This window comes from Thunnus albacares, chromosome 1 (assembly GCF_914725855.1).
Source record: "Thunnus albacares chromosome 1, fThuAlb1.1, whole genome shotgun sequence".
Taxonomy (NCBI): Eukaryota; Metazoa; Chordata; class Actinopteri; order Scombriformes; family Scombridae; genus Thunnus; species Thunnus albacares.
In genome coordinates this window covers 35,593,851-35,605,177 of record NC_058106.1, presented here as the reverse complement: position 1 = coordinate 35,605,177, position 11,327 = coordinate 35,593,851, and the positions used below count along the sequence as shown (strand labels likewise).

The 11,327-nt window shown below is 39.8% G+C and overlaps 1 protein-coding gene across 2 annotated transcripts in view; it reads left to right on the top strand.

The window, feature by feature from the left end:
• Positions 1 to 7,705: 7,705 nt before the first annotated feature.
• The window catches only part of adamtsl5 (ADAMTS like 5), a 46,129-nt gene continuing 42,507 nt past the window's right edge, over positions 7,706 to 11,327 (top strand). Inside the window, exons 1-2 of one of the 2 annotated variants that reach the window (XM_044356565.1) lie at positions 7,706 to 7,944; positions 8,177 to 8,464. In XM_044356565.1, the coding sequence (XP_044212500.1) occupies positions 8,457 to 8,464 (8 nt within the window). In that variant the 5' untranslated portion in view covers positions 7,706 to 7,944; positions 8,177 to 8,456. Of the gene's footprint in view, positions 8,465 to 11,327 lie in introns of both variants that reach the window. The other variant, XM_044356557.1, reaches the window with a different exon arrangement.

Sequence of the window (11,327 nt, the reverse complement as noted above, 5' to 3'; positions counted from 1 at the left end):
ATTTAAAATCACACTGACAATGTAAATAAAGTAAAAATCCAGCCTTTTAACATAATCTTAGTCCTGTGGTTCACTTCATATGTCGGGATACAAAATCAAATATTGTTTATTTAATATTTCTGTTTTAGTGGCCTTTAATGAACATCAGCTTTACCACTAATGTATTATCTTAACTTTAAGCTAAATTGGTCAAATTTTACATTTTTTTTAAAGATGATATAGAACCCTGAATAGACCTCAAGATCAAACAACTGGATCATTTTATCTGATTGTTTCAGAGGTAGGTTGTGATTAACCTCAAAACAAACTGATCTTGTTCATTTCTATGCAGACGACAAACACAAGCCCGGAGTTCAATTTATAATTATAATCACATTTTTAATCAGATTTGCGTTATTAAGTAAGAACAATCACAATCAGATATTTCTGTCAACTTGTTGTGTTCTGAGTCATTTTCCCTTCAGAACAAAATCATAAGAAATGTCAAATGTTCACAATTGTCAGCTTGTATATACATGAAACTAATTGAACTAAGACCTTCAACAGATCTATACATGTGATACACTTGCTTTTATTTGTGCTTCCTCTCACCTGCTGCGTTCCTTTAGAGAGTGCATCCTCAGAAATTAATGCTACACGTCTGCAGTATATCAGGATGGAGAGCAGTAGCTTCTAAACAAACAACAACAACAACAAAGGTGGACATTTAAATGAGACACTGATAGAGTTTGTAGCTGCTGTTGTTTTTATTGCCGTGATTCCATCTTTAACAATACAATAATTCGTAATACAGCGCCATGTTTAGTTATATTTATGTTAAAATTAACAAATACATTCTGTAATATTTAACCCTCCTGTTTTCCTCGGGTCAAATTTGTCCCATTTTCAAATGTTTTTATATCACAAATATGGATTTCTTTCATCTAATTGCCTGAAAATCACATGGATGGTTCCATATCACACACTTTGCAAGTTAATGTAATGATCACTACTTTCATTGAATTTTAGGTGTTTTATTAAGATTTATAGCATCTGTGGACTTTTGTTCTCCGGAGTCAAAATTGACCCGGGAGGACAAAAGTTGCATGAAGACAACAGGAGGGTTAAAGTAAAATTTTAAATTGGAAATCTGTTTCCTTTTAACCAAACAGCAACAAAACACCACATCCAAGCTGCAGCTGTGTTAAGGATGTATGTAACGTATATGACTTTTCACACCAACACTGTTAGTCTTTCATCAGTGCTGCTGTGTGAAACCAAGTCCACTCATCAAGTTTCTCCATTCACACTGGCAGGCTGCCAACCTCAGTATAAACCTGAAAGAGAGAGGGGGTGGGAGGAGTCGGGGTGGGTGGGTGGGGGGGGGGGGGGGGGGGGGGCTCTGACTCCCCACTAATGTCTTTGAGGAGGGCTGAAGTGCCTCTTCGGGCTCAGGAACCTCTTATTACAGAGCAGCACACTGTAGGCAGCTAAATGCACACACAAAGAAAGAGAGAGCGTAGGTGTATGAATGTGATGATTACTGTAAACACTGGGCTATCTGCTGCTGTCTCAGCACTAAACAGTGAAGTGTGTTCAGTAATGATGGGGGGTGGGTGGGTGGGGGGGACTATAGGGAGGGCGGAGGAAAATCTCTCTACAAGCTGAGACAAGAACAGAGACCTCAGAGCACTTAACTAATCATTATATGTACAGGTACTGAGGAGCCACTCACTGCTGCCGGAAACATTTCTATAAAATTTATGAAGTGAACTTCAAGTTAAAGGACTCTATCTGCTAAATTATTTTATAGTTATGTAAGAATAAAAGCTTAAAAATTCCACCTTTCATCTACTTGCATGGACCTTCAGTGTCATAAAAAGTTACAGCCAGACATCTGTGAAGTCGTCTTAACCATGACGGTGATGAATATCTTCACACGAATGCGAGGAAAACTGTGAAATTACACTTCTGAGAGCAAGAAATGATCAAAAGACTTAAATGCACACAAACACATTGTCTCCATTTAACCATAGAGCTGCTGTGCACTCAGAGACGTTATGACAGGACTCACAGTCGATACTCAATCATGACCTTTAACACGTAAGTGGAGAAAAAATAGACTGGGGTCTTTTTCTTTCATGTATTTTTGGGCCTTTAGTGACAGTATAGCGATGACAGGAAACAAAAGGAGAGAGAGAGAGATGGGCGACGATGTACAACAAAGGTCTGAACAACTGCTAGAATTGAACTGCGGATGCTGCAATTATGTGACAAGTGTCTTAACCAATAAGCTTTCAGCATGAGAGAGATGCTGACCATGATGAAGGCAACTACCTTCCTTCACACCTTAACCAGTAAGATGCCACCTAACAATATACAGTTTGTCCTGCGGGATGCAACAAGAGGATCGATAAAGTCCAAAAGGTTTATTTCTTGCAAACATGTGAAAATTGTGGCTGCACGTTGCTGCAAGGGGACCACTGGGATTTATCTTCTGGAGACCAGAATATCCACAGCAAATTGTTTTTTAGATACTTTGTCATTGATGAGATGAGATAAAGAACTGGAGGAGACACAGAACAGCATTAAAGAGGACCGACTGTTCATCTGGTTACTCGACGCTGTCTGCACTCTTAAGATGCTTACTTTAGCTTTTAACACAAGTAATCCTCTTTTTTTGTCACCTAACAGTGCTTCTACTTAAGAATATTCTGGTCCTTTTTATCATCTGCTAATCAAAGCAGACATATGTGATAAAAGGAAATAAGACAAAGAATAACTCAGGTCTTATCGGTCAGACTGGGTGGCTGCTGGTTGCTGCTTCCTAACTGATGCTTCTATATATTTATGACGTCTTGCATGTTTACTGGTAAGTGGTCTGACTCAGCTCAGTGTTTACACTGGATTCAACACCCTGTGTGGTCACAAACAACCGAGCAAGTGGTAACGGAAACTGACAGTCGAGATCACAGTTAAAGGGGAACTCCACTGATTTTACACATTAAAGTCTGTTTACAGGTGTCGGGGAGTACAAGCTGCTGCATATCTGAATTAAAGTAGTATGAAGCCTTTTGTGTCTCCAGAGGAAGCTGATAAATTGCCTCAAGTGATGTCACTTGAGTCAACATTAGGTGAGGCTGAAGACTACAAGTTTGAAAATGAAAAATAATCTGGGGGAGTGAAGTTAGCGGACGCCTGTAGCTCCTCATCTCTGCTGGAGGCTAACAGCTCCAGGCTACGTCAGCCACTTCTAGCATAACACACTCAAATCTCTGACAAAAGTGTTGGCAGTTGAGTTGCATTATGGGTAATGTTGGCACCAGGTTTTGACAGGGAAGAAGAATGTGTGGAATAAAAAAGCATCTATGTTTAGCCTTTTTTTAAAAGGGACATATCATACTTTTTGCAATTTTCTGTTAATTTTAAACTTTTATAATGTCGGATGTTGATTTTAAACATGGTGAACGTGTGTAGAAATGCTGCCTGAAAGTCAAAATCCCAGAAAATCAACCTGCTCTGAATGCTTCGTTTGCAAAATTACCACATCAGGAGCTCACAGGACCACCAGCTGGCAATGCGCACCACCACCCTCTTTGTGATTTGTGTGCATGAGTGAATCAGAACGACACACATTCACTGTTGTAACCTTCCTGCACTGGAAATTAAAGTATCCTCTCTGAACCGATTATCTCCATAGTTGTCCGACCTAAACCAGTGCGTTTCCGATGTCCTCGTCCTCACACTCTACTTCCTACTCGTGATGACATCAGATTGTTCGCACATGCCCACAAACAGCCGTCCGCTCCGTAATCTTTGTTGCTCGGATTCAGGCTCGAACATGTACAGATGTATTTGAGAAGTTTCCATTTTGAGAAAAGCACGAGAAAAAGATAAAAGTACTACTACTGTTTTTCTGGAGCCAGAGGAAGTCGGCCGAGACACAGTTTTCAAAATCTAACCAATCAGAACAGAGTGGGAGACAGGAGCTAAAACTGCCTGTTTTTGACCCAGTCGCCAGAATAAAATGTTGACATTGTACTTTTCTGCAAACCACGGATACATTGAATGTCTACGTTTCAATGTCGGCCGTTATCAGTTGAATAATGATGTTTTATGATGTGACAACGCTGTGGTTAAGGTCTGGTTAGGTTCAGGCACAAAAATCACTTGGCTAGTGTTACAGAAAGATTGTGGTTTGGATTAAAATAAAATAAAAAAATAAAAACGGCTGCAAATGCCCTGACGTCTCGCTAAAAACAGCCACTTTTGTCAGTTGAAACGGGAAGCGGACATTGTTTTCGAGGTGGTCTCGAACTGTGTTCTCTGCTGATTCCAACAAATTTCCAACAAACTTCCCAGCCGTCCACCGACCCCTCCTCCCCCTAAATAGAAAGTCAGCTCATATAGATCTCATGTGAACTACCTCACTTTAGAAATGTTGATATGATACCTATTACACCTGTTGAAACGTAGATATTCAACGTGGTTTACAGAAACGTACAATGCCAACGTTTTATTCTGCAGTTTCAGACAGAGGCTGAACTGGGAGGCTGCATAAAGGACCAGTATAAGACAAATGAGGAGTCTGAACTGTAAATCATGCAAAGATATTCCAGCAGAGCCCCAGAATAAAAGTACAGACTTGCAAATGTGCATCATATGACCATCATGAGTCTGACAGCGTAATAGAAGAACAATGCTAAGTACTCTTTTAAGACCTTGAGACCATGTAAGACCGCTTTGTCATCCAACGAACGCTCTCCTGTTTCCTTTGTTATGTCTGCACGGCTCCAGATGATAGTTCAAGGTCGCATGTTGGAGCTGCAGCGCAGCTCAGATGAACTGTCTCCCGCCTTGGCTGAGCTTAAAGGGGCCTGCGACACACCGAGGTGGAGACAGTTCTCCGAGTTCACCGAGGGGCTATGTGGTTGCTTCACCATCACTCAAATCTTCCCGTTCATGCTGCTGCAGGAAACTGGAGATGACTCGCATGTTACAGACTCATACATCACAAGATGAGCTCCAACAAAACCTGCAAGAAGAGGATGTGGCACCTCAAATCTAAAGCACAATGAGAGACAAAGGAAATGCCCGCGGGATACAGTTTCATGTAGTTATAATACAAGAGAAGGTATGAAGTGATTAACACAGACAGGAGTCCTGACATGTAGATGCAGATGGGGTTTGTCTCCCTAAAGCACTCACCTGGTGAAACAGTGAGAGCAGGAGGAAGGTGAGGAGGAGGTGATGGGATATGGAAAAAAGTAGCGGAAGAATGGGAAGAAATTATGAAACAGTGAGTAAGATGGTGATGAAAGACGTGATGGTGAAAGGATGGAAAAGACAGAGATGGCAAGAAGCTGGAGGACGGTGTGTGTGTGTGTGTGTGTGTGTGTGTGTGTGTGTGTGTGTGTGTGTGTGTGTGTGTGTGTGTGTGTGATGCTTTGACATCCGTTCATTATGTTGTGGTTGTGTAATCACTCGGCTACATTTCTGTTGTCACTTTTATTATTATTATTTATTATTTGTAGTGATTTAAAAAAAAAAACGATATAAAGGTTTTTTACTCAAGTAATTCTATTTATGCTACATTTCAGAAGGAAATATTGTACTTGTACTGCATATGTTTGACAACTGTAGTTACTAGTTACTTTTCAGAATTTAATCTCACATAAATTTACATATAAACTTGTAAATTACAACACATTGCTAAAGATTAAACTGGTTTCCAACCTTTTTCTCATGTGAACTCTGTCAGTGATTAGTTGTGTTTTATTGTCTCTGAGTTGTGAGCAGTTTCATCAAAGAGACGTTTAACTTCTCACATGTTTTCATTCCAGTAAATGTTACTGTCGAAACAATGAAAACATGTTTGTGTATCAGTATCCTCTCCCATTAATCATCTCACGACCCCTCAGATTTATCTGGTGACCCTTTGCAGGGTCCTGACCCCTAGGTTGGAAACCACTGGACTAACTGTATATAAACTGTATATAAAGCATTTTACTATATTCAGTATAATGCTGCTTACACATGGATGCATCAGTATCAATATTGTATTTTATTAAATGTATCGGTTCCCCTTATAAAGAGTTATTAATGGTTAATAAATCATTTACTAATACTTTATGGGTACATTATAAATCATTATTAAGAACTACTTTGCCTGTTGATTGGTGGGACGAACCTTCTGGAAAAGAGACAAAAATCAATTTATTCACAACTTATTACTCATTTATTAACGGATTTCCAACATTTTATTTGCTTCATTACCAAACAGAGATGATAAACACCAACCAGAGAGATTCTTCACAACCTGGACATCCCAGAATATATTTTAATTATTGGATTATAACTCATCTATTAAGCATTAATAAATGACTTATTAACCATTAATGAAACATTTCCATCAATAACTATTTATAAAGGGTGCCTTATTAGAAAGTGGTACCAATTTATTTAATACATCAGTCACAGAGGGACAGGGTTTTTTGGGTTTTGTTTTTTTTTCTTGCTTTTTTTGCAAAACGAGTACTTTTACTTTTGATACTTCAAGTAAATTTAGCTGTAAATACTTTTGTACTTTTGTACACAGTAATGGAGTATTATTATATTGCAGCAGCACAGTCAATACCTGCAGGAATGTTACATTAATATTATATATATATATAATTACATACCAAATAATCATCATCATCATCATCATCATCCTTTGGTACTTTTTACTCAAGGTAAAATACTTTAAAATGATGAATAAAGGGCTTTTATTTGCAATGAACACATGTTGTATTGTGATATTTCCTGTGTTTAGAGGTGTTTTTCTTCTTGTTCCTTTATTCTACTTCAGTGAAACAGGAAACATTTTCTGATCAGCAGGAAAACCTTTGAAATGAAAAATATTTACACATTAAGATTCAGGATTTTTCATCAAGGGAGAAGGAGGAGATGTGCTATTTATCACTTTTTAGCAACATAAATGAACTTTTTTGAGGTAAAACCATATTAGACACAAATTATCATTCAAAGCAGATTTTTTTTTTTCATTTCACAAAACATGTCTGGAGGGAATCTTTAAATTTTAAAGTCCCTCTCCATCCAAAAATATGTTTTACTGATATTTTACTTCACAGTGTTGTTTTCTGGTCAGAAATGATTTATGTTCAGAGTTTGACATGTTTTTACATTCATCTGCTGGAAGAAGAAAGTTTCTTTAAGTTCACCTTAAAACTAACTTTACGACATGTACAAGCACAATTTGTGACATCACAAATATTTTGGAAAACAATCTTAATTCAATAAGCATCATAAAGAAGTCTGATGTTGACTCTTATTCCTTCCAGCACACATACAAGGAGAGCGGACAGAACTTTTCAGCATTTTTAAGATTTTTTGTTGTTTTTGTCTCTTTTTTTGGAAAAACTCACATGACACACAATTTATTTTTCAAAGCAGAGTATTTTTTAATTCTTAATGCATAACTGGAGGAGATCTTTAAGTTTGTCATCCAGCTTTGTGCAGCAGCACTTTTTCACCTGCAGGATTTCTGTAGGAAACATCTTGTCACCTCTGACTTTAGAGGAACTGCTGGGCTGTGATTGGGGGAGAGAGGCGTGTTCACTGCAGGAATGCAGCGCTCAGGTGGAGAGAGAGAGAGAGAGAGAAAGAGAGAGAGGGGGGGGGGGTGAGACAGAGAGACACACACAGAGAGAGAGAGAGACACACCAGCACTGCGCTCACACTGCCAACGAGGGCGGTGGAGTAGTGGAGCGCTGCCGGTGGCTCTTTGTGCGGCTTTTCTGCCACACATTTGTCCTGTTTTGGACTATAGACTGTGTGGTTTGGGCTGTGAGGAAGGTCAAAAAGAAAAGAGAAGAAACAGCTACTGGAGCTACCTGTTGCTACAGGAGAGTTTTATCAGGCAGGGACTGCGCGCAAGTGAAAATCACCTGCCTGGAGGCGATGGTAAGACTGTTATACACACTTCAGCGACTGAATTTAAATTGTTTCCCATTTGGAATAATTTGTGTGTGCCTCTCAGCTGATGGTGTCTAATATAAAATAGAAACAGAAAAAGGAATTTCCCTTATTTTAATTTAATTTCTGCACCTGAAGTGCAGCAGAAGATGCGTCTTTTTTTCCCACTTTGCGTTTCCCGAGAGACAAAACTGATGTGATGTGTTTTGGGAACTGACAGCTGTTTGGATGGACAAGCTCTGCAGCTGAAAGAGGAAAAACAAGTTCCTTTAAAGTTCCCCTTAAAAAACAGAAGAAGAAGAAGAAGAGGAAGAAGGAAAGCCCAGGAGAGAGTATGGGCTGCCATGGATGGTGTTGAGTTTGGAGTCCGTGCGTCGGAGCAGCCAGCCGCTGGGATGCACTGCGCATCTGAGCCGCGACGTTTCACACCATGATAGGGGACCAGAACTGCACCTGACCGCGAATGTAACAAACCTGAGACCAATCCACAAGGATCCACTATGTCGAGGTAAGACTCTGGGATTTTTAAAAAATGTGTTTCTGGTGAGGTTTTGTGTGGCTTTAACTGCTTGGAGGATTGCATGAGAACTCAATGAAGATGATTTATAAGTGAGTGTCCAGCAGTGATGTGAGGTGATAAATTCCAGAGACAGGTTTAGTTTTTCTCTTTTCTAAGTGAAGGCTGTTTGCTCTCTGATGTTGCATTTCAGAGGGAAAAATATGTGGTGTCCTTAAATATTTACCTTGAGTTATTTTGCTCATAATGAACTGCAAAGCCTTGAACATTTTTTGCAGTACAGTGAAGGATGGGAGGTGATAAATTCCAGGGACAGTTGAGTTTTTTTTTTCCCTCCAGTTGGAAGCTGTTTGTTTTGTTCTCACTTCATCACAAGAATTGCAGGGGGAAGTAAGTAAATAAGTAAGTAACTTACTTTATTTACTTTACCATTCGAGAGCAGAGAAATCACAAAGCGCTTCACAGAGGAAATAAAGCATAAAACACAAATACAGGCATAAAACACAGTAAAAAAAAAACCCAGAATAAATAGATAATAGAAAAATTACACAAAGGCAAGTCTAAACAAATGGGTCTTGAGCTGCTTTTTAAAGGTGTCCACAGAGCTTAAGTCCAAAGGGAGAGAGTTCAAAAGTTTAGGAGCCACAACCTGAAAAGTCTCCTTTAGTTTTAAGGAACAACCAGCAAACCCTGATCAGAGGACTTCAGAGACCTGCTGGTGACATGTAGGGCTGCAGTAGATCTCTAATGTAGGCAGGAGCCTGACTATGCCGAGCTCTATAGATGATCACGAGAACTTTGAATTGGATTCTGAATTTGATGGGGAGCCAGTGAGGAGCAATCAGAATCGGTGTCACATGAAATCTTTTGGAGGATCTGGTCAAGAGTTTAGCAGCAGCAGCAGCATTTTGGGCCACTTGTAAACAATCCAGGGATGTTTTGCTGAGGCAGGTGAAAAGAGAGTTACAGTAAAATGAAGTAACGTTTCCATTTCCTCTTGAGACACGATGGGCCTGAACTTTGATCCTCAGCTGGAAAAAAACAAGAGCAATTCAGACGCTTGACATATTGGCCCAGATTCAGAGCCTGTTCCAAAGTCACACCTAGATTTCTTATGGAGGATTTAACTGTTGAGGTAAGAGACCCATCCCTTATCTCAGGAACAACACTAGGAGGGGCAGAAATAAGGATTTCTGTTTTGTTTGCATTTAGCTGTAAGAAATGATCTGCCATCCAGTTTTTACAGCATTTAGACAGTTATTTAAACCTGATATGTTTTGAGGTTTAAAAGAAACATATAATTGAATATCATCTGCATAGCAGTGATATGAGATACCTTTAAAGTGCCTTAATATCTGTCCAAGGGGAAGCACACACAAGGCAAACAGAACAGGAACAAGGACTGAACCTTGGGGCACACCACAATACAGAGTTTTAGATGAGGAGGTGAAGCTGCCAACAAAAAAAAACTGCAAAGCTCTTATCAGAGAGGTAGGAGGAGAACCACTGCATGGCTGACCTATAGATACACACCCACCCACCCACTGCTCAAGTCTCTCCACCAAGATACGCTGGTCCACACAATCAAAAGCTGCACTGAGGTTCAACAACACTGAACATTTTCCTGCATCACCGTGCATCAAGATATGATTCAACACAGTGAGAAGAGCTGTTTCTGGTGAGTGCAACCAACAGAAGCCAGACTGAAACTTATCAGAGATATTATGCTCATCTATTGCAGTTGTGAGCTGCTTAGCAACCAGTTTTTCTAAAATTTTTGGCTACAAAAGGCAACTTGGAGATGGGTTAGGGTTAGGGTTATGGTTAGGGTTAGGGTAACTCTCTTTGGGGTAGAGAAGGATCAAAGCTTGATTTTTTGAAAAGTGGTCGAATAACAGCTTGTTTGAATTGAGCAGGAACACGACCAGATAATAGAGAGTTGTTGATTATGAGAGCACAGCAGGTACAATAGAGCCAATGACATTTTTAAACAGAGATGTTGGAAGGATGTCAAAGGGGGCAAGAGGTCGTTTTCATTCTGTTAACCAAGTTAGTGAGAACTCTCTGGGATTGTAGGCCGAGAGGAGCATGAGATAAGAGAGAAAGGTAAAAGGAAAATGTTCGACCTGATGTCATTAATCTTGCCCCCAAAGAAAGAAGAAAATTTGTTACATTCCTCACATGAAAAAATGGTGTCAAATAAAACTTTGGGATTGTGCTGATTGTTAGATACAAGATTAGAGCAGCAGGTAGCTCTGGCATCCTTTACCACAGTATTGAAAGATGTGTGTGTTGTCATGTGGTGACTTAAGACTTGTGTTCATGCGTTATTTGACTTGTTCATCAAAGAAACTTGACTTGAAGCAGCTGAGATGCGGCTTGTACAGTGTGTTTTCTCTGAGGGCAGATTCAGTCTGCTGTGAGCTATATACTTCCTGCCAGCGGGTGAGGTAATCCTCCCGCTGTATCTGTGATATTGCCACTCTTGGCTCTACATTCCACCCATTCTGCTTATCTCTTAAATGTCACCAACTATAAATACCCTGCTCATATTTTATCTAATCCCGTCCCTGCAACACAGAACACAAACACAGGGGACTGCAGAGGGTCTGAGCCTTTTGCTCCGACTGTGCATAAAGTCTTTTTTATTTGTCTTGAATCTGTCTTTTAACTTTGTTTCCTCTGCTGCTCTGCTGCTCTGGAGTACTCGAACGCTAACATTTCTGCACTCTGCACCCAAGATGTTAAAGTGTGAGCTGCATCTGATGTAATGTGTCACAAGAAATGTGCAAGCTGTCTGTCAGACGGACATGGTCTGCAGAAAGAGAAAGTCGACACTAGAGAGCGAAAGATT